Genomic DNA, 25,016 nt, shown 5'->3' on the forward strand with positions numbered 1-25,016 from the left:
GGGGGGGGGGGATTCTCGTTCCCCACCCCCGCACAGCACCCATGTACCCAACAATAATAATAAGAGCCCGAGAGCAATCGTGCCCTCGGCACCGAATGCAAGGGTATAAGGATCAATTCCCTGACTGAGCGGAACTTGAACCAAAATAAATATTGATGCAATCAATAATAAAAGGAATAACATGAAAAAGAATCTTGCATTACGATTCACTTCACAATGAATAAGGGCTCGGAGCGAGCGCATTTGCGCCCTCGGTACTGAGCGCAAGGGTAAAAGGATCCATTCCCGATCATGAACGGAAACCTTGATCCATAATGAATTGATGCAATCAAAATATATATGAAAAATGAAAAAGAATACTGCGCTTGCGATTTCACTTCATACAAAATAAAAAAGGGGAAGGATCAATTCCCGGGAAATAGCGGAAACATTGATCCAAGTAAATGATGCAATCTCAATAAAATATGAAAATGAAAAAGAACTGCACTTCATTCAAATAAAAAGGGGAAAGGATCAATTTCCGGGTAAGAGCGGAAACTGATCCAAATGAGTATTGCTACAATCAAAATAAATATATGAAAATGAAAAAGAATACTGTACATGCGATTCCACTTCCATACAGAATAAGTTTTCGTGCCGAGCGCATTCGCTCGGCAACGAGCATACAGGTCAAAAAAATATAAATGAAAAGGGCACTTACTTACGATTTTCATCTACACATTTCCAACCAAAATATAAGCTCGGAGCGAGCGCTCTCCCGCCCTCGGCACCGAGCATACACAATACGAGGATCATTTCTGGGAAAAATGAATTCCCGCACTTACGCCCTTCAGTCCCGGCACTCGGGTAATCGGAGGGCGTGGAGAAACCAAGATCCTTTAATTCACAATTGAATTCAATGGAATTAAATATGAAATGATTGTACTTACAATTCAGTTTCACTAGATAAATAGAAAAAGAAAAACACAACCATGCGAAAGCAACGACGATGAAGCGGGCAGAGAGCGATGATACACGTCTACACGCCAGCAGGCCGAAAGCAAAAGTGATTTGTTTACCTCCCAGTCGCGCGCGCGCGCCTGTCTGACAAGCAGTTAACTACCGAACCCCTTGTTCGAAAGCTTACGACCTATCCAGCTGCCGCTAGTACCTTCCTATTGTAAAAGGACCGAAGGTTTGTATGCCGTGTCGGAACAAACAGGAAAGGCAATGTCAACATGCACTGAAAAAACAAAGCTCATCCTTAGAAGGACCAGGACTTCCCGTTTCACCAGGGGATACAGGCAGGTCTCGCTCTTTTAAAGGCTGGCCAGGAGTTAAATTGTCGCTCTTATGCGCTACACTCCCGGAGGAGTGAGACGTCGAAGGTCCTGGAGGACGAGTCCCCGACGAGGAAGCAGAAGGTCTGGGTCATTTGGTCTTCGAGGAAGAACTCAAAGATAAAGAATCCCTTTTCTTCTTCTTACTTCGCTGCCGGCGATACTCAACCCACTGGGCAGGCAACCACGTACGACACTCCTCACAGGGGTATTCCGACTACGGCCCGGGACACCAGGGCAGGAACGCATAACCATATTATATTGTCAGACATACCCGCATTCAGCTAGAAAGAGAAAAAGAATGTTATCAATAATTTCAACAAGACAGTGAGACCGAAAGAGAGAGGTCTTTCCTCGCTGCCGGCTGTAATCAAAGTGACAACTCAGTGAGCTGGTGGGGAGGCAGTGCTTCCCCAACTACCAGCCCAGTAGTTAACTACTTTGGAATATAAAAGAATTTATTAGTCGGTAGTTTCAGTTGAGCTGCAATCTATCCTAAGTAAAGGACGGAAGGTTTGTATTCGGTGTAGGAACAAAAAAATAATTTTCATCAATTATCATTAATATTCTACAGCACTTGATTATTTAATCTAAACATCAGCCCAAATGATGATGAAAGCTAACTGCTCTCCATTTAAACATTTGATGTACATAAGGAGGCAGGCAGAAAAATTACAAGAGCCTTTCTGACTTTGTGGTTTATATTTTGGGCTTATATAAAACTATAATTCACATATATGTTTGAGAGATTTAAAGCAGAACTTCTGGTTGCAATTTAGCGGTTTCATATGCAGTATTAGTCCATTTAAGTACCCCTGGTGAAAATAATTTTTTGAAAGGGATGTTTTCTTATTTTTTACAACCAATTTTCTATTGCACGATGGGCGCAGCCATTTCTGTGTGGCTCATCTGTTATGCGTGACGTCATGTCGCGGTGTGCTCAGACAGGTGAAATTATTGCAAGGGGACAGCATCTTCAGAAAATATCCTTTTTGGTTTGTATTTGTCAGCTAAAAATATATGGTTGAAATGGTAAATAACGAAGTAGCCTGAAGTAGGCCTAGTTAGGCATACAGCCCTATATTCTAAAACCCCATTAATCAAACTAGTTAAAAAGGACTAAGTGAAGGCTCTAATCAATTCACGGACACACACACAAGTTTAGAAAACTGCCGTTCACCCCATCACATTACACACACGGCGATTGACAAGAATAAATTTCAATTCAAATGCATATAAGTGGTAGCACCATAGTATAGATTGTGGTAGGTAGCCGCCTTATTTTCGTCGGTACCATGATCTGTCCAGAGGGAAATGAAGTTCCTAAAACATATTATATAAATTTCACAGCCACACCTAATAACCTGCTCTTAATGTCATCTAAATCTGTTGGCAAGAAATGGTCCGAACAGACAACAGTTTGCGTCATAGGTTGAAAGAACCATCGGCCAGCCACTTGCATAATTCACGCTATTTGAATGACAATTGACCTAAAACACGAGGACAAATACAATATAATACTTGTGCTTCACTGCGCTTGTTATTGCGAGGCAACCGCGACATGACGTCATCGGTACTAATCCGCCAGATGGCAACCTAGTCAAGTCAAATCCTGGATAAATGGCACTCTCCACTAAAGTAACTCGGTGTTAATTTAAAATTAAATTGCAAAAAAATGGGATTACATACAGATTCGAGCAATGGCTCATTTTTAGCTTATTAAAAGTTCTGCGTGACATAATTTAATGGCTATTAACCAGAAATTCCCCATTAAAATAAAAATAAGAAATATTTTTTTTTAATACATGTAATGGATAGCATACATACCAACGCTCCTCTAATTAATGGTACAACAATATTAAATACAACAATGCGAGCCTGCACCCTGGTCACTAATGGAATAGGTTTCGTAGGATCACACAAGAAATCTCCTATGTGCAAAACACTTGGGTCTACGCCACTAACAGTTAGTGTTACATGGTCACCAGCAAAAGCTGTTGAAGGTGCTGCATTATCCGCTAGGACACCTGCAAAAAAAATTATTTACATAACTATGCATTCCCATTTCCATACACCTTCCTCTTTTAAAGTAACACATACCAACAGATCAACACACAATTTATCTTTTGCCCTTTCAAATACATGAGAAAACTCAAAACCTGTAACAAACATAAAAAAAATGTCATGTAATATAAAAATCACTATGCTTATAAATTTTTCCCTTCACATACAAAATAGAAATATCCAGTAATTAAACAAACTTGACCAAGTCAATCCACTATAATTATAGTTAAAAGAGCTAACAAATCTTAATATACTCAATAAATCAAAACATTTTATACAATGTACAACAACTTTTAACATTTTTGCTGCCGCCAGCTACTAAGAACATTGACAGAGTGTAGACTGAAACAGTCAGCTATTTCAAGTCTTGCTACCTCTTTGTTGGCAGCTTTCGTCTGAAGCTGCCAGACATCCTTGCTTTAAGAGAGAGAGAGAGAGAGAGAGAGAGAGAGAGAGAGAGAGAGAGAGAGAGAGAGAGAGAGAGAGAGAGAGAGAGAGAGAGAGAGAATCGTTAATGACTTTGATGACTATGATAGCATAGTTTATCTGTCAAATTCAAATATATACACCGATATTGACACTATTTGATCATGACCTCTATAGGCATTCTACTAGCCTGTTAAAGTAGCATGGAAAAAGCCGCTATTCAGAAAAGAGAGAAGAATTTCTACAAGTGTAACACTGCTGAAGTAGCCATTCCGTTCAATAAAATAATAATAATTGTAATAGCAAAACTGTAATTAGAAAATGATGCATATAAAAAATTCTTTCCTTCATCTTTCTTAACTCCACCAAAAGCTCAAAGTCCAGAGCTGTCAAATATGTCAAGTACAGTAGTACCTCGAGATACGAAATTAATCCATTCCGAGGTGCCCTTCGTATTATAATGAGGTTTTCGTATCTTGGACCACATTTTACATGTAAAATGGCTAATCTGTTCCAAGCCCTCCAAAAACACCCCAGTAAATTTCATAATAAAGCTAAATTGACCTATAAACAATGAAATACTACAACAATTTGGACCATTCAATACCTAACAATAACAAAATGCAAATTAACCTGTAAATAAAGTGTATTAGTGTACATGGTATACAAGAAATACTGTATGTAAAATGTGGAAGCTTACCTTTCAAGTGAGGCTATCTCCGAAAGTGGCGGCAGAGGAGGAGGAGGACAAACGGCAGTTACGTACGTACACATAAAAAAATGTAAGGAAAACATACATAAACTAAAATTTACGAAACACATTAACAAAACTGTAACACTTAACTTTACAAAAAACTAAAATAAAAAAAATAAATTTCTTTTTTTTGATTGTCAATTTTTTTTTACTTTGACGTAGGTGTTTTTTTTTTTTTTTTTTTTTTTTTTTTTTTTTTTTTTTTTTTTACAGAATTTCAACTTCATCACCACTTTCAACTTTCTGTTTATCACTTGGTTCTTCCTTTTTGCTTTCAACTTTCTGTTTTTCATCACTTGGTTCTTCCTTTTTGCTTTCAACTTTGTTTTTTATCACTTGGTTCTTCCGTTTTGCTTACTCCTGCTACTGCTAAAGGCCTCTTTAAAAAATAACAATCCAAGAAAGATTGCTTCTGCCTACTTTTCACATGTTCCTGAAACGACACAGAAAAACGGCATCGAACTGCGCAAGCATACAACCTGTGTGAGCCTTTTCGGGGTGCCTTTTTTCTATAAATGATTGCACTTTATGAAAAGCGGCTAGAACATCCTTAATTTCTGCCGTTGTCATAGGGTCCTCCTCCTCTTCCTCGCCGCTGCTAGAGAACTCCTCTTGAACGACGTTATGTTGCATGGCCTCCAACTCCTTAAGGTCATCTGTCGTAAGCTCCTCTGGGTGCTCCTCGAGAAAGTCGTTGATGTCGTCCTCGTCGACGACCAGCCCCATGGACTTGCCGAGTGCAACGATCTTGTCAAGATCTGGTTGGGAAACAGTTTCGGTATCATCAACTGTTTCTGACTCTACAGCACCAGCTTCGCCCACGTCGAATCCCTCGAAGTCTCGGGCGGACACAGCATCAGGCCAGAGTTTCCTCCATGGGGAATTCAAGGTTCGCCTCGAAACCTCCTGCCAAGCTTGGTCGATGAGTCGGATGCAAATGACGATGTCGAAATGCTACTTCCAAAATTCACGCAAGGTGAGGTTTGTGGTATCGGTGATGTTGAAACATCTCTTGAAAAGATGTTTCGTGTATAGCTTCTTAAAGTTCGCTATCACTTGCTGGTCCATGGGCTGGAGGAGAGGGGTGGTGTTGGGCGGAAGAAAAAGAATCTTGACTAAGGAATAATCCGCTAGGATATCTTCCTCGAGGCCAGAAGACATTCCAGGGCGAGGCGCTTCTCTTCCAAAAATTTCTTCACTCTTGGGCCGAAACACAGATTTACCCACTCGGTGAACAAAAGCCTCGTTACCCAGGCTTTTGCATTAGCCCTCCACATCACTGGAAGCTTCTCTTTAAGCACTTTGAGGGCCTTGAAGGCTCGAGGAGTCTCGGAATGATACACCACAGGGCTTCACCTTGCAATCCCCACTGGCGTTCGAACAAAGTGCGAGCGTAAGCCTGTCTTTCATAGGCTTATGCCCGGGTAGCTTCTCTTCCTCCGTGATGTATGTCCGACGAGGCATTTTTTTCCAAAAAAGGCCAGTCTCATCATAGTTGAAAACTTGCTGAGAACTGTAGCCTTCCTTGGTCATCATCTCGTCGAAAGTCTTTCTAAATGCTTCGGCCGCTTTCATGTCCGAGCTGGCAGCCTCCCCATGCCGCACCATCGAATGGATGCCAGTTCGTTTACGAAATTTCTCGAACCAGCCATGCGAAGCCTTGAACTCTGGGGTTTGCGTTGATGTCCTTTCCCCTCCGTCGTCTTCCGCCTGTGCAATCAAATCGCCGAAAATAGCGCTGGCTTTGTGGGAGATTGCCGTCTCCGTTACCGTATCACCAGCTATTTCTTTCTCTTTGATCCAGACAAGAAGCAGCCGTTCCATCTCGTCATGCACGTGGGTCCTCTTGCTGGACAAAATAGTGATGCCCTTCGACGGTGTAGCTGCTTTGATGGCATCCTTCTGTTTAAGGATGGTGCCTATTGTTGATGGATTTTGGCCGTATTCCTTGGCAATCACACTCAATCGGATACCAGCTTCATACTTCTTGATGATCTCCATCTTTGTCTCCAAAGAGAGCATTCGCTTCTTTCTGTGTATTTCAACTTTCTTGGGACCCATGACTACGTCATCTTGTACGTAATTTACGTATAAGTACAATAAATTTTTCGCATAACACGATAAAGTATGTATACTGCAATGAAATCACTAACGAATTTACGTTACTAAACGAAATCGTTAGACCGAACGAATACCGCGTGCGTACGATAACTATGCTGGTACGAAGTGGACGAGGTAGGCACGCCACCACGTATATGTACATAGATGCATGATGGGAGGGATGCTGTCCAATAGGAGAGAAGGATCTCATGGCGGTGACTAGCATCAGGAACCAATGGGAGAGCAGGAGGATGGTGGCGAGTCTACTTAGTTGGCGGCGTGCGAGTTTCAAAATTGTTATCGGTGGTTCGGGCGAATCTCGGACTTTCAGAAACCTTTCGTATCTTGAAAACTTTTCGTATGTAATGTGACAGGAGGGGGTGTTGCTGATTAGCAGGTTAGTGATTTTCACATAGTTCTCTGTCTCTGTCTCTGTATGCATGTAATCTTCATACACACCTATATTTTTAACCAACCATATATATATATATATATATATATATATATATAATATATCTATATATATATATATATATGATATATATAAATATATATATATATATATATATTCTAAAGGTAACATATTAAGCTACCTTCGAAATAGAATTACAGTAACTACAATTTCATTTAAAAGTTAGCTTAATACTTATATAAAGACAATCTCTCTCTCTCTCTCTCTCTCTCTCTCTCTCTCTCTCTCGTCTCTCTCTCCTCGTCTCTCTCCCTCTCTCTCTCTCTCTTGTATTTTAATGAAAATATACAGTAATTTGTGAATACACAGTGTTGCACATGAAAAAAGTAAATTAGTGATAATTTTAGAGATACAGCCCAAAGAAAAATTGCAAATTAGTGAAATTTTCCCTGTGGACATGTTTTCAAGAACGTCGTTCCGGCTTAGCGACGATTTTTCGGGTTACGAACCGCGTCTTAAAAACGGACCCCCTCCCCGTCCGTAACCCGGGGACTGCCTGTATATATATGTATGAATATATATATATATATATATATATATATATATATATATATATATATATATATATACATATATATATATATATATATATAATATATGTACGTATACATATATATTTATTTATTCTTAAAAAATCACAGTAGATGCACGTGACTTCTTTAAAAAAGCGAATACCACAGGAAAATGATAGTCAGAAATCCAAGTGCTTTCGTCTTTACTAAGTCATTGTCAAGGAATGAATGAAATACAATTGGAGAGAAAGTTCTCAGGTACACAACAAGATCAAGAATACCAGATGATTAATTGTCAAAAGGGTAAAACTTAAAAGAAATAATCCAGGATTATCGGATATTACACTGTCACAAACCTTAATAGATATTCAACCCTGGATCCGAAAACCTTTCATGTGTACACAATTCAACAAAATGTTTTTTTTACCTTTCTCATGCATTTGTGCTGAAACTTTGGCTCAGCACCACATTTATTTCAGAGCTTCTAAGCTGCTGCTTTTACTTGTTCATAGCTATCTCTCATTTGCATTAGTGTCTCAGCAGAGTTCTTCAGCAAATGAATTGCTTTGTCCAGCATCATCTCCTGACTTTGCAATGCCTTAGAAAGGGCATTTATAGTTTCTAGTAATTTTGTTTGCATGACAACCTGGACTACTACTACTACTACTACGATCACCATCATCATCATTTATATTTTCATTATTTCTAACCTAAACATATTTACAAATATATTACCAAGTCAATCTACTAAGACATGATGATGGGGCCAGATGGGCCCCTAATAACAGTGGGCCCTAGTGCATTACACCTCCTGCACCCCCTGTAGTTCTGCCACTGACTGATTGGGGTTTTGCTTTCTTATGAAGGTTGCAGTTAACTCCACTAACACTTTAAATTGTTCAGGTGTCATTCTGAAGAAGTCATAAAACTTCTTCTCTGGATTGTTTACCAAGTCCGGGAATAGATGTCCAAAGCTTCCAGACTTGGCATTTCAGCATTTCTCTCATGAATCCAATCTTTGACACCTACACCTACTCCTTCACCGCCTCAGCCACAGCAGCACTGATATTCCAGCAAGAGCATTTGCATCCATCTATTCTCTGTTGAGCTTGACTCTGACTGTCAGACTCAGTCAATGGGAATGACATTGATTCAAAATGACTCGATCATATGACTCGTCTTGACTTGACTCGACTCGCGTGGTGTACACACAGCCTTAGTGTATACAGGCATACTATTGCTGTAACATATAATGGGGCCTTATGGTGTAAGCACTCCCCTTAAGGTCTCAGTAATACCTGAAAGTGGTTGTCCACTTGGATTTAACTTGCAGACATCTATAAAACTTCCTCAATTTTATTAGGGCCTTTTCCTGCCATTTGCAAGTAGGCCCATCATGGTGTTGACACAGAGGCAAGACACGACCTGTAGTAGGGTCAATCCTAGGTTCTGCAGCAATGAGAACTTTTAGGAATAACTAAACAGCAAGGAGAATTGATGAAATGTGTTAAATGAGGTAAGTGAATTCCTCCAATGCTTTTTTAAACAATCCTACAACTTTGTAAGTCAATAATGGCCTGGGGAATTCTGGTGAGCAGTGTACAGCATAGTAAATACACAAGTGACAAAATTAAGTATAGGGCACCACTGTTCTTATTTTGTCTCTGAATCTATACCTTTGAAAACCATGAATGTGGGCTAAATATACATAATAGGTGAGTGGTGAAGTGAAAGTAATATAATACATTAGACTAAAGCCTAACATGCATACCTTTAACGATTAAAATATTTCCCTGAGGAAGTAGAAGTAAACGGTCTCCATTCTGAATATACCCGGTATCCAGCCTCCCTCCAACGCACATGTTGGAGCTCTGACCTTTGTAGACATCACTTATGCACATACGCACAGGACGAGACACACCACGTTCTGGCACTTTCAAAGCATCTGTAATTTCAAAGAGAAGGAAAGGAGAGCTACAACATTAGTAGTACAAACAGTATACATCAACTTACAATTTTCACAAGCTCAAAAGTGAAAAAATATATGTGCAAGGACCAAATTACATTACAAAATGTCGTCTTCACCAAAAACAAATACGTATCTGAAAAATTATAGGCATAAACTGAAAGAATTCTGACACACATCCAAACTGAAAGACAAGACCGTTGCCAGCAAAGCCACATAAGTAGGTTCCAAATTCTTTTATGACTTGTGTGCCTTGGTTGGCAGCAGTCTGGCTCTCAATTCATAGATCTAGGTTCAATCCTGATGTGAGCCAGACATTTACTTCTGTTCCACACACAACTGTACTATTTATTATTCTTGTACGTATACATATACACTAATGTATGTAATGTATATTCGCCGCCAAAAACCTTTGCCGCCTTGAGCCCTCGACGCGTAACGCCATGAATAAAAACACAATAAATCTGAAAAGCAGAAAAACAAAATGATATTGCATCAGGGTACTCGCCAAGCAATCCCCTATTACTCTAAAGGTCCACCTTTGCAGAGAATGACCTCCTTCAGCCAGTTAGGAACAGAAGCAACTAGATTTCTGAAGATCTCTTGGCAGATGTCACCCCAGTCCTGTGTTCCCCAATTTTCAGAGTCGAGATGTCTGCCTAAACAAAATTAAAGTGGGTTATTTAGTATTTGGCATATAATATGAACACATATCTTTGGTTTGCACTAAAAGAAATTTTTATTTTAATCAGGTTTACTGTGAACAAAATTATTTTCCTCCCCACAAAAAAAGAAAAAGTTTATTTTTGTCTTTCGAATGCTATAAAACTTTTAATTGTGAAAATGAGTTCAGTTTTATTTTTCCTATAATCTATACATATTTGGCAACTACCAAATTTCAACTAAAAATGACTCTTAATAAGCTCGACCGAAATTCCAAAAAAAGCTGGTCTGAGTAACCTGATGTGCATACGGGAAAATTATCAAGTTACCCCTCTGAACCCTGAAACAATTTGTTTTGTCTCTCCAGTAATTTTTTTATAAACTTTAGATTCTCATTGGTTCTTCACCATCAAAACTTAGAACTCGTTTTTATATTTAATGTCCGGAAAAAAATGTTTAAAATGTTTTTGGTTTTGCGATTTTGTGTTTTTGGTGTAGCTGTATTTTTTTGTGATTATGATTTCAATCTATTTTGATTAGTGTATCAAATAGTATGGATATTTATCTATTTGCAAAAAAAAAAAAAAAAAAATCATTAAAAAATATCAAACACCATGCTAGCAGCAGGTCCTCAAAATTAATGGAAAACATTTTTCGCCTAAATCTGAGAAAATAGAAAAATACATTCTGGCATCGTGCTGCAAATGCCTGGGGGAAAATGAACTAACTGGGAACTCAACTGACTTGAGCGAACATGACAGTATTCCTCTGAGACCACCACTACCATCTCCTCCTAAGGGCGATAGGATGGAAGGTAAGGAGATGACATCCCCCATCCTGGTACCTCCGTGGGGAGGCCTTGTAAACTGTCCTCTTGCTGTGAGTGGGAGTTGAAAAGTGCAGTGTAGGCAAACCGACTCTTATGCCCAAAGATCTGGAGGAGCAAAATGTTGACACTTTGGCTACGGGTTCAATAGACATGTGATTCAGAAAAAGTTAGGGTACAACAGTTGTTGCTAGGAAGATGATGCTGCTAACCCATCTACAAAAGCAGAAACGGCTCGCATTGCACACAATAAATATGCAAATTGGACTACAGCGTGTACCGAGTTCACAGTCACAGCAACAGTTAGTCGATATCTCTCCAGGCCTTTGCAGCATGATGCCAGAAATGCATTTTTTTCCCCCTTAACTTTAAGGACCTGATGCAAGCTTAGCGTTTATTTTTTGATTATTTTTTTTATTTTTTTTTTTTTTGCAATAGATAAATATCCATATTGTTCGATACGATTATCAAAATGAGTTTGAAACCATAACCTCAAAAAATACAGCTACACCAAAAAACACAAAATTGCAAAACCAAAAAAATTTTCAAAAATTTTTTTGGGACAAGAAATATAAAACGAGTTTCAAGATTTGATAGTGAATAACGAATGTGAATCAAAAGTTTATAAAAAAAAAATATTGGGAGATGAAACAAACTGTTTAAGGCCTCAGAGGGGTAACTTGATAATTTTCCCATATACACATCAGGTTACTTGGACCAGCTTTATTGAATTTCTGTGGAGCTTATTATTTGTTATTTTTAGTTGAAATTTGGTACAGTTGGTGGAGTTGATGAGGATAAAGAAAGTGGATATTTTGTGTGTGTAGGAAACTCGATGGATGGGTAATGAAGTCAAAGAGCCGGGGGATGGCTACAAGTTAATATACAGTGCAGCAAATGAACAGGGTAGGAATGGCGTTGGTGTATTGCTGGCGAGGGAAATGAAGAATACAGTGACGGAAGTGAGTAGAAAGAAAGACCGCATTATGAGAGTAAAGATAGGTTATGGAGGGGAAACAATGAACATCATTAATGGTTATGCTCCACAAGTGGGCTGCACAGAGGAAGAAAAGAGCTGTTTTTGGAATGAAACGAATGAGGTAATGCAAGAACTGGAAGAGCATGAGAGGATTGTAGTGGGGAGAAGACTTTAATGGGAATGTCGAAAATGAAAATGATGTAATTGAAAATGTGCATGGAGGACATGGGATTGGGGAGAGAACCTTACCTTACCTTACCTTACAGCTCGTTTGGGTTGCCCCTGGTTCCTCAGTGTGAGGCACCTCTAACATCTACCAGAGAATTGCTAATGCATCTTCCGGTATATTTTGCATCTTCCAGTCTTGGATGGTCTGGGATGCAGCTTAGATATTTGTTGAGCTTATTCTCAAACACATCTACGCTCACTCCTGATATGTTCCTCAGATGAGCTGGCAACACAATCAATAGACGCTGCATTATCGATGCTAGTGCGTAGTGGATTAATGTCCTGTGTGCTTTCCTTAGTTTTCCTAGTAGGTTTGGGCACTATTAATCTACCTCTGCTTGCTCTTTCTGATATTTTTAGCTCCATGATGTTTTCGGTAATTCCTTCTATCTGTTTCCATGCCTGTATTATCATGTAGCGTTCTCTTCTCCTTTCTAGACTATAAAATATTAAAAATTGTAGTCTTTCCTAGTAGTCAAGGTTCTTAACTTCTTCTATTCTAGCTGTAAAGGACCTTTGTACACTCTATTTGGGCAATATCCTTTTGGTAGTGTTGGTACCATATCATATTGCAATATTCTTGTTTTGAAGTGTCGTAACAACATAACCCATTTTTGCTTTGCATTTTGCCAATAGTATTGCTATTTGATCATTGCATAACATGTTCCTATTCAACATCACACCAAGGTCTTTCACAGCTTCCTTATTTGTGATTGTCTCGTTATTGGGTCCCCTATATGCACATAGCATTCCTTCTTTATCTCCACAATTTATCGATTCAAATTTATCAGAGTTAAATACCATCCTATTTACCTCGGCCCATTCATATATTTTGTTTAGATCTCTTTGTAGCAAGTTCCTATTTTCATCACAAGTAATTTCTCTACTTATTCTTGTGTCATCAGCAAAACTACTCCCTACCGAGTCCTTAACATTACTGTCTGTCTGCAATCATAATAACAAACAGTGATGCAGCTAACACCGTACTTTGTAGCACACCTGATATTACCTTAGCTTCATCCAATTTCTCATTGTTTGCAATCACTATCTGTTTTCTGTTTTGTAAAAATTCTTTTATCCATCTTCGTGCTTTGTCCACAATAATATGTTTTCTCATTTTCTTCGCTAATATATTATGGTTTACCTTGCCAAAAACTTTTGCAAAGTAGGTAAACCACATGTTTCTTTTTCGTTTATCATATTCGTATGTCCTCACGGTGGACTAACAATAGGGTTTGTGTATTTTTTCCGGATACAAAACCAAGCTGTCCTATATTAAACAAATTATTTTTCATTAAATGTTTCATTATATTTTCCTTCATTACTCTTTCATACACTTTCATAATATGTGATGTTGGACTCACAGGCCTATAATTACTTGCCTCAAGTCTTGATCCACTTTTGAAAGTAGGGGTAATATATGCTAATTTATGCGTATCATAAATCTTGCCTGCATCTACACTTTGTCTTAATAATATTGCAAGTGGCTTTGCGATAGAATGAACTAGTACTTTCTTTAACAAAATGGCCTATGCCATCTGGTCTGGCTGCTGATCCATTTTTAATTTCATTAATAGCCCCAACAATATCGGCTTCATTAATATTTGTTTTTCTTTTGTTCTGTGTGTAGGTATAGGTCAATTGTCCTGCTTGTATTCTGTAGTGTAAAGAGGAAAGTGTGACAGGGTGGGTTTGGCAGCTGGAGTGATTAGGTTTATGTGGGGGGGATTTGCCTGGTAGTTTTTAAACTTGTGATCCCGTCACAATATAATGGAAATGGAAGTGTGGGGTAGAAGGAAGAAGGGAAGACCAAGAAAGAGATGGCGTGATTGTGAAGGGGGAAGATATGTTATGGAAAGGTATTAACGAGAACGATGCACAGGACAAAAATCAATGGAGACAACTTCTTCATACGGCAACCCCATATAAAATTGGGTTAAGCTGGGAAGAAGTTGAAATTTGGTACAGTTCTCAAATAATATGTATAGATTATAGGAAAAATAAAACTTTGAACTCGTTTTCACAATAAAAAATTTTATAGCACTTGAAAGTCAAAAGGATATTTTTTTCTTTTTTGGGGAAAATAATTTTGTTCATAGTAAACCTGATTAACATAAAACATTTTTTTCAGTGCAAACCAAAGATGTGTTTATATTATATGCTAAATACTAAATAACCCACTTTCCTTTTCTTTACGCAGACATCTCGACCTTGAAAATTGGAGAACACAGACCTGGGGTGACATCTGCCAAGAGATCTTCAGAAATCTAGTTGCTTCTGTTCCTAACCGGCTGAAGGAGGTCACTCTGCAAAGGTGGACCTACAAAGTACTAGGGAATTGCTTGGAGAGTACACTGATGCAATATAGTTTTGTTTTTCCACTTTTTAGATTTGAATTTTTTTTTCATGGTGTCACAGGCAAAGCTTTTTGGCAGTGACTGTGTGTGTATGTATGTATGTATGTATGTATGTATGTATGTATGTGTATATACGTGTGTACAGTAGGTTCCCGGGTTACGACGGCTCTGGCTTACGATGTTCCGAGGTTACGACGCTTTTTCTTAAATATTCATTGAAAAATCCGCCCTGGGTTACGACGTTTGTTCCGACGCTGACGCTTCCGACGTTCCGAGTTAACGACGGTTTTAAAAAATGCATACTATGATAAAAATCCTTTATAGTTTAGCACAGTATATTAATAAAAATAAGTTTCTGGTTAGATTACAACAAAAATTTTGAGGTTATGATGATTTTCGACACTTTTTATGTCATATTTTTCTATGTTTTTTAGTGATGCCTCATATGCGGAACTAGTTTCCGAGCGAATGAATACATACTAGCTTGCGATGCGCAAAGTTTACATGTAACAGTCCAAAAGCGCAAATAATGAAAAAATCATTCCTTGTTTCCAGTAATAATAACAAAACGAAGTTTCTGGTTAGATTACAACACAAATTCCAAGTATCCAAAGAGAGACATTATCCAGTAATTTGATCAGATCAGATCAGAGAGAGAGAGAGAGGAGAGAAGAGAGAGAGGAGAGAGAGAGAGAGAAGGAGAGATAGAGAGAGAAGGAAGATAGAGAGAAGAGAGGAGATAAGATGACGAGGAGGAGAGCAGAGAGAGAGAGAGAAGAGAGGAGGCGTCTTCCGACGCTCCGAGTTAAGGACAGAGAAGTGTTCGTTTCATTAAACGGCCTCTGACTCATGCCAGTAAATGTTTTGTTGATACTAGTAATATACGCCTATTTAATGATACGTTTACTTTAATTAGTCTATATGATACGTAAATAGTAATCAACTGTTCTTGTAGCCCTCAAGATTTGGCAAAATCAAAGTATCCAAAGAGAGACATTATCCAGTACACTGGAACCTTGACATACGAATTTAATTTGTTCCGTTACCATCGTCGTATATCAAAACAGTTGTATCTCAAAGCATTTTTTCCCATTTAAAATAATGTAATATGTATTAATCCGTTCTAGCGCTATGAAACCACACCTAAACACAGCTAAATTACATATAATATACACAATTTATACACAAATAAATGAGTAATAACACACAATAAAAAAAAGAAAGGAATTTTACTTACCACAACGAAAGATGACGTGAGGCCAGCAGGGGGAGGAGGTAGGGAAGGGTGGCAGGGAACGATTTGTTCTCTTTTTATTTACGTATGTACACTAATAACTACGTAATAAACACAAATGAAATAACATTGCTAAACTAATTTTTATTTATTTTTTTTAATCAGTTCATAGTTTAGAAATAATGGTGATGCCTTTGGAAGGATTTTATAGCTTCCTTCTGCTTGATGATCGTGGATATTGTAGAAGGATTTCGACCATACTCATTTGCCAAATCGACAATACGAACGCCACGTTCATGCTTTGCTATAATTTCATGTTTTGTTTCCATCGAAATCATTTTCTTGGGTTTTTTCTTATCACTTGCTTTGTCTTTAGCTTTGGGACCCATGGTTAATAATAAAATAGACAAAACACAAAAAATAGGCACAAATACAACGAACTAAACAACGACGTGTTAACGATGCAGCACCAACAAACAGACTGAACGCCATTTATCGGTCGCCTATACAACTATCACATCGCAAAATCGTATCTCAAATATTTTGTTGTAGATCAAAGCATATATTTTCGCAAATTTTCTTTTGTATCTCAAAACATTCGTATATTAGGGCAATCGTATGTCAAGGTTCCAGTGTAATTTGATCAGAGAGAGAGAGAGAGAGAGAGAGAGAGAGAGAGAGAGAGAGAGAGAGAGAGAGAGAGAGAGAGAGAGAGAGAGAGAGAGAGAGAGAGAGAGAGAGAGAGGGGTCTTGGCAACAATGGTCTCGGGGATTGACGTAACGTTTATTTTCTGAACAGATAGGACAGAGAAGTGTTTTGTTTCATTAAACGGCCTCTGACTCATGCCACGAAATGTTTTGTTGATACTAATATATAAGCCTATTTAAAGATACGTTTACTTTAATTAGTCAATATGATACGTAAATAGTAATCAACTGTTCTTGTAGCCCTCAAGATTTGCCAAAATCACTCCAGGTTGTACATAAAACTTCAAGAATGTAGGGTCACCAGAGGATTACAATAGTTTTTACCTTCAAGAACCAGCATTTTTTATGAAAATAACTCCAGGTTGTACATAAAACTACAGGAAACAACATGTAGTGTAACCAAAGGATTACAAGTAAGGTTTTTATAACTTTTTATTAGTTTAAGACATATTTCCAAAAGTTGTTCCGGCTTACGACGATTTTCGGGTTACAATGCGTCTCAAGAACGGAACCCCCGTGTATACTCATAAGAACATCCTAGGCAGATAATGGGAACTAAGAATGACTCCACTGCAGCTCCGGCGACGCCGGAGCTACAAAATCTGACCGATTAAGTGGATTCAAGCTGTTCTCCACGTGCCGGAGTGAGGGATATAACCCAAAATCAGATACAGGGTGAAGAGCGAGACGTAACAGGGTGGGATGGTTAAATACCTGGCGGAGTAAATAACTGGATATAGTAAGATAATAACTTACAATAGAATGCGGATGTTATATTATGTGTAATAAACCATGCATACAAAATGTAATCCCATAGACAGGCCGGAGCCTTTCACATATCTAAAGAAGCATAGCTATCCTGAGGACGGGTCCGGCTTGCTCTGGAGCCCTGAGGCCGCCGGAGCGGGGTGGGGAGGGGTGGGCTTCACAGATAGTGAGAGGGATACACTACCTAGTGGGTCGGGGTGTGTCCCACTCCCCCGCGCCTGGTAGCCAACCATGGCTCGGTTGAGCAGGGTTCCCCCCCTACACCACTAGCAGCGCGGCAGAGTACGGCAGGCCTGCTCACTGAGTGTACCCCCCAGTGAAACCCCTTCTCCCCCATGGATGACTCGGATGGCTATCTGAGGTAGCGTGAGCGAGTCGTCACTCCACCATAGTGGGTGAGAGAGGGGGGGGAGGTGGGGGGAACTGAGAGGGGTCGGTAGCAGGGTGGCTCGTACGCGATCGATAGGAGACACTCTCAGTCGGGTGAACAGTCACGCGGTGTGAGAGACCAGTCGATCCAAGAAGGCCTAAAGGCCAACTAGGTGCCGGCTAAAAGAAAGTAACACATAACATAAATATCCTGTCCTAACACGGGGGAAAGGAGCGAAATAAATATGGAGCGAGAGAGAAAGGAATGGTCCTTGAGAAACTAGGTTAAGAATATCCAACAATGGAAATGCTAGCCTAGAAACTCAAGAGCGGCTTAGCCTAGATGCCGTAACGAATGATCAAGGGGCAAGCGGCCAGGGTGGCTCAAGGACAGAAAGAGCTACGAAGGAACTAGGGTCCTTTCGTAAAGGCAATCGAGACTAAAGATCCTATCTTACTGATAAACAAGGGTTGATATGACAACCTCCATGCAAGAAAGGAAAGCGTACGCCACGACCGAAAGCATGCGGTTCGGAAGAAGGGTACTGCTCAAGTGCAATCGAGACCAATTAGTATGGGAGACCAACTGGTGCAAGAAAGCAGGGAATCATCACGCGGCTGGCGAGCCAAGAGAAGGCGGCGCGGGAACGGCAACGCACATGCTATTGCTCTCACATATAACCTAAGATAACTTGGCTTAATATGCCAAAAACCGTCTCAAAATGATCTCAAACATTAAACGCAGTACTTAACTTGGATGCAGAAGCTTGACGGTCCATGATGATGAAAAAAGTGGGATAAATCCAGACGAAAAACACAGCACAAGGAAAGAACGTGTGTGGCGTGAACGGTGCTATCGAAAGGAATGAAAACAAAGGCGCTAGTTGTAGTAGTAGCGGGTAGCGGGGCCTTGGATCAGCTCCTCTGTAGACGAGGGATATTGAGGAAAGGAGCGTCTAAATGGCAAGGGACCTCTGGTAGTGGTTTCCACTCGCCCCAGATACCATACCGACACCTTTATTAAAGGTCAGCGAGCCAGTTTTACTCTGGCATTACTATTTTAGTTTTTCTCTGGTAATTATAACAATATTTTACCTTAGAAATGAACACTAAAGGAAGCATTTCACAGAGCGACACAGGCTGAGCCCAGAAATTCTGTAATTGCTAAATTTTTTCATATTGTGTCATTTTTATCATAAAAATAACTGAGAGAGAGAGAGAGAGAGAGAGAGAGAGAGAGAGAGAGAGAGAGAGAGAGAGAGAGAGAGAGAGAGAGAGAGAGAGAGTTGTGCCTATACTAAATTTCAAGAGGGAATTATTCATATTTAAGACAGAGAATAACTTTGGAAAGAAAGACAAAGAAGCTATTATGTTAATTATCAAAAGATGGAAATTCAAGATTTGTGTGAGAGAGAGAGAGAGAGAGAGAGAGAGAGAGAGAGAGAGAGAGAGAGAGTGTTTTTTACCATCAAGTGGGCAACATACAGTATTGGATCATTTAGTTAAATATAAACCAATTCACTCCAATTATAATGATAAATAACCACAGACTTGATGTGGGAAAAAGCAATTGAAGATGTACACATGATTTACGAATATTTAATGGAAATAGTAAATATTAGGGAATTGCTTCAGCAGTAAAACAGATCTTTTAAAACTCATGGCTACAGATGCTTTTACTTACTGAAATCTTCATTTTGCTTGATAACTGTAAATATATAAACAAACCAGAATTGTTTTACTAACCAATGGCTTGAATGAGTGTGGGACCACTGTACCATGCACAAAGCTTCTCATCTGTGCATGGCTTAACCAAATTTTCTCCAGTAAGACCAGAGCATGGGACATACGAAACATCTATATCCTTAAAACCAATAGTTTTCAAAAACTGACGTAAACTTGACTTTACTTCTACGAAGCGATCTTGATTCCAATCTACAGTATCCAATTTATTAACTGCTACAATTAACTGTGAAACACCTGGAAAAAAGAAATAGTAAAGAGTCTGCAAAATATTATAACATCATCTGAGTATTTCCAAAGCATTGTTATGCAACCTTATTAGAAAAAAAATTAATAATATTTTTTATTAGACCCATTACTTTCACATAGTCTTTCTCAGACATGTGAACAAGTCCAAAACATCAAAACTTAGAATAAAAGAATTCCTATTCCCTGTGCATTGTCTATGTGCAAGTAAGTCAATTCTGTATGAACTTCTCACATTAACTCTATTATTTCATATTCTTATGTATTAACCCTTAATGGATGGCTTGGTCCTCGGGAGTAGTAATAACAGGTTTTGGGTGGTGGAGGGATTGATCCTGTAGATAAACAATATGAAACACCATTGATTTGGAAAGAATCGGGCAGGAAAGAGATGCCAATACCTCTATAACCCATAAATTCACTAATGGGATCTTTTACACTGGCTAAAACCACAAATCTGGTGTCAGTTCTGCTTGTTACTTCAAGGGGGAATGTATTACGTCTCTGTCTCACATGACGTCTTTTTCTAAATTTACTTGTAAATATACCATGGGGATACTGTTGGTTTTTGTTCTTGTATTTTAAGATAGTATATCAGTTGTAAATGTAATTTTTAAAAAATGCAAAGAAATATTAGAAAAAACATGTAAAGTAAAAAAAAAAGTTACTGAATCTTTGTTCTCAGTAAATTAACATAAATATTTCTTGTGTGAGCAATAATTATAATTTTACAAACTAAATAAAATTAATTATTAGAAAAACATATATGTATAAGCTGGTAAAATTTACAATTGTCATGTAAAAGAGGCCCCACAAGGGTTTGTAAATAGTCATTTTCAACTTCTCATGGAAGGTTGGGAAAATTTTTTAAAAATTTGTTTCTTTCATCATGTACATTTGTATATCTTCCTCTTTCCATTGATATGTATTTTTTGTAAATTGGACGACCTCAAACTTTACCCAGGCTGAGGGGCTGCATATCGATATATCTACCCGTCCAGTAAGGGTAAGAGCAGTTGCAACAAAATAGTAACAATGGAGCCCACTGATAAGCAATTAGGGTAAAAGTATTGGTTTTGTATAGAAAAAATTAACCACTAAAAAAAATTACACTTCCTGTAAAAAAAATTAACACTATCTCACTACAAATTCCTTTACATATGTGGAAGGGAACTGAACTTCTGGCAAGAAAGAATAAGCCCAAAGGATCCATTAAAGGCTCTATGTTAAGAAAGGAGGAGGGTCCATAACTCCTGGAATACATAAGAGTCCAGTAATGAAGTTGAACTTTGATAAAAATTTAACATAGAATGATTTTTTAAATTTAGGCTACATTAAAGTCCACCCATAAAATCCTAATATGGCATGAACCATAATATGGAACAGAATAGTGCTAGGTCATACTCCATAAATGACACCCTGATACATCGCCCTAACTCCGTGACTGGGCGAGGGGTACTCCATCATGAGTGAGGGCAGCTAAAGAAGTTAGCTAGGCTCTAAAGTGTGCCAGTTTAATGTTGGGTCCATGATGGGGAGAGGAAGGGAGTAGTTTGCTGATCTTATGAGGAGGAAGAGGGTGGAGTTTCATGTGTTAAGGAAACATGTCGGAGAGGAAATAAAACAAGGAGCTTGGAGATGGATAAGTAGTTTTAAAAGGAGCAGTTGCACTAGTCAGAAATGGAGTTGGAATAGTTCAATACAGGAAACTGAAGAACGCAGTGATGAAGGTTCATAGGATGAATGACCAAATTATGAGACTGAAGATATGCTGTGGAAAAGAGCTACATATGTAACAAAGTGGGTTGCACAGAAGAGAATTCCTGAAGCACAATGGATGAAGTGATGTAGGCGCTGGAGGATTATTATTATTATTATTAATAGGGCTTAGTTTTTCCAGACCTGAGTCTCAAGTAGACTCTTCTCAGGCTGGTAGGTGCTGGAGGAGCATGAGAGGGTTATGATGGGGTAAATTTGAATGACCACAAGGAAGATGAAAATGACATTATTATTATTATTATTATTACTTTATTAAAAGTAATGGCTACTTCAGCAGCATTACACTTGTAGAGATTCTTCTCTATTTTGCGAATAGCGGTTTTTTCAGTGCTACTTAAACAGGCTAGTAGAGCGCTTATAGAGGTCATGGTAAAATGCAGGGTCAAAATAGGTGTATATATTTGAATTTTACAGATAAACTATGATACCATAGTCATCAAAGTCATTAACGATTTTATCTCTCTCTCTCTCTCTCTCTCTCTCTCTCTCTCTCTCTCTCTCTCTCTCTCTCTCTCTCTCTCTCTCTTTCTTAAAGCGAGCTTTCGTCTGGAGCTGCCAAACATCCTCGGGCTGGGAAGCTGAGGGTGGACTGATCTTGGTGCGGTGTCCGTCCTCCTTATATCTGTGGTAGACAGCAGGGGGTCTGCCCCATGCTTGTCTCCTATTGGCTGGTGGCGGTGAGTCTTGTTTTCATTGGCTGCCTGAGCCAGGTCTCAAGCCACTTTCTTCGAGCCGATGGTTGCGTTGCAGCATATCCTGCAGCCGCCTGGACCTCCTAAGCAGCGCTGTAACATTGATGGGCGTTGCGCTACGCTGTGGGACGTCACGGCTACTTTGATTTCCATCGGCTGCAGGAGTACCTCGTTCGGGGGCGTTGTCATCCATAGTTGTCATGATCGGTGGTGTCATTGTTGGTGGCAGGTCTTCTCATACTCGTAGGGAGGAGAAATTCTTCCTGCGTCGTATTCAGTGTAGGTTTTACTTGCTGGATGAGGAGCGCCTCCAGCAGGCGCAACCGACGGGCATCAGGGGCCTTCCCGATGATCTTCGTGTTCTTTATGATGACATCTCGGGAGATGGCCTCGTGATGTTTGGTGCGGGCGTGATTCTTTATAGCCCCCTCTTGGGCATGGCACGAGAGTCTCTTCGACAGTCGCATGGTAGTCATACCTACGTAGGCGCCGCTGCATTCGCGTACTGGGCATGTACTGGTACACTACATGCGTCTGCTTCAGGGGTTCTCGTACCTGTGGAGAGGGGTTATTTTTCATAATAAGATCGCGCGTCCTCCGATTCTGGTAATATATGATTAAGTCGATATTCTTGGTGTCGTCAGTCGGGGATACATTATCAGAAATAATTTTCTTAATGGCGTCCTCTTCTTCCAGTAATGGGAAACTCATGAAGGCTTTGTAGTACAGCTTGATATTATCCTGGGGGCAGGGCTGCGGGCTCTCACTACTGTACCATTTCTCCAGGGCTGTGCGGACTTCCTTGCTGATTAATTTATTTGAGTACCCGTTATTCACAAGTACTTGGGAGGCGCGGTCGAGTTCCTGGTGAGTGTCCTGCCAGGTCGAGCAGTGGGAGAGGGCCCTCCTGACGAAGGCCCTGACGGTGGTGCTTTTGAATCTGGCGGGGCACTCGCTGTCTCCGTTGAGGCAAAGTCCTAAATTGGTTTTCTTTGTGTAGACTGAAGTACGGAGACCGTCTTCCGTCTTGCTTACAAGGACGTCGAGGAAGGGGAGCCGATCGTCGGAGCTGCGTTCGACTGTGTAATTCAGCACTCTACACTGCTGAAATGCTTGATGGAGGGCTTCTACCTCATCCTCGGCGTCGACTTGCACAAAGATGTCGTCAATATAACGTCCATATCTGCGGGGTTGCTGCATCCTGGCGAAGACCCGTTCCTCCACGGTGCCCATATAAAAGTTAGCGAAGAGGACCCCCAGTGGGGAGCCCATCGCCACGCCGTCCTTTTGGCGGAACATCTGGCCACGGTGGGTGGAGAAAGGGGGGGGCCTTCTTCGTGCATATCTCCAGCAGCGTACGGAGCGAGGCTTCCGGTATGTTGAGGGGCGCCGTCGACTGATTCCTGTAGACACGATCAAGGATTATATCTATGGTTTCGTCGACAGGCACGTTCGTAAATAGGGACTCTACATCCAGCGAGGCGATAATCCCGGTACCAGGGGCGTCCTTGATGGCTTCTAAGAACTCTGCCGAAGACTGCAGGCTGTACCGACTCGGGACGTAAGGGGTCAAAATTTAGTTGAGGCATTTAGCCAAGGCGTACGTAGGGGCGGGCGTCTGGCTGATGATCGGCCGGAGGGGGTTTCCTTGTTTGTGGGTTTTTACATTGCCATATAAATAACCCAGGCTGTAGTCTCCTTGTATGGGTGGGAGGTGCACAGCATTTGTTGCAGCATTCACTGCGCTGATGACTCCGTTAGCCTCCCTCTTGATGTCGTCTGTTATTATTATTATTATTATTATTATTATTAACCCTTAACACTGATTGGATGTATTAAACGTTGATAAAAATTGTCTGTCGGGTGCCGATTGGACATATGGTACGTAGACGAAAATTTTTTTTTTTTAAATTCGCGGAAAAATAGTTATAGGCCTACTAGGTGAAAACTTTTGAATCACGAGCCTTGGGGGATGCTGGGAGCTCACGGATCAAGACATTGTTTTGTTTACAATCGTTACCCAGGCGCGCAAGCGCGAATTTCTTCCTTCTCGCACTAAAAAGCATCAGCGACACATCTCAGAAACTATTTTGTCACTTTGACATAATTTTTGCACCATTTTATATTAGCCGTTACATGGAGTATTATATATGAAAATGTGTGCAATTTCATGTAGAATACAACAACAAAAAACAAATAATGGAGAAATTCGGGAAAGACAAAGGGACCTACATATGGTATTCATTGACCTTGAAAAGGCTTATGACAGAGTCCCGAGACAAGAGGTATGGAGGAGCCTGAGGGAGAAGATGGTGCCAGAGAAGTATGTGCGATTGATACAAGAGATGTACCGGAATGTATTTACCAGAGTGAGGAGCAGTGTTGGGGAGACAGAAGGTTTTGAGGTGAGAGTAGGATTACACCAGGGGTCGGCTCTGAGACCATTTATCTTTAAACATAGTGATGGATGTTATAATAGAGGAAGTAAGGGAGACAGTACCATGGAACATATTGTATGCGGATGATATTGTTCTGTGTGCAGAGAGCAGGGAAGATCTGGAAGTGAAATTGGAAAGATGGAGACAAGTACCTGGAGGACAGAGGAATGAGAATAAGTAGATCCAAGACAGAATATATGTGTACCACCACTGAGGGGGATGATAGAGAAAGTATTCAGCTTGGTGGAGAGCAAATAAGGAGAGTTGATAAGTTTAAGTATTTGGGATTTCTTTTGTTAACGCTGGAGGAAGTATGGAAGAAGAAGTAAAACATCGGGTACAGGCAGGCGGAACAACGGAGAGCGGCCTCTGG

General features: G+C 39.9%; 1 protein-coding gene across 1 annotated transcript in view; it reads right to left on the minus strand.

Moving 5' to 3' along the window:
• LOC135223617 (protein HBS1-like) overlaps nt 1-25,016 on the minus strand; it is a 241,283-nt gene that overhangs the window by 24,630 nt on the left and 191,637 nt on the right. The window contains exons 11-13 of the mRNA XM_064262229.1: nt 19,492-19,725; nt 9,419-9,592; nt 3,147-3,346 (exon numbers count right to left, since the gene is read on the minus strand). Of these exons, the coding sequence (XP_064118299.1) occupies nt 3,147-3,346; nt 9,419-9,592; nt 19,492-19,725 (608 nt within the window). The remainder of the gene's footprint in view (nt 1-3,146; nt 3,347-9,418; nt 9,593-19,491; nt 19,726-25,016) is intronic.

Source organism: Macrobrachium nipponense, chromosome 10, assembly GCF_015104395.2.
Source record: "Macrobrachium nipponense isolate FS-2020 chromosome 10, ASM1510439v2, whole genome shotgun sequence".
NCBI classification, from domain to species: Eukaryota; Metazoa; Arthropoda; class Malacostraca; order Decapoda; family Palaemonidae; genus Macrobrachium; species Macrobrachium nipponense.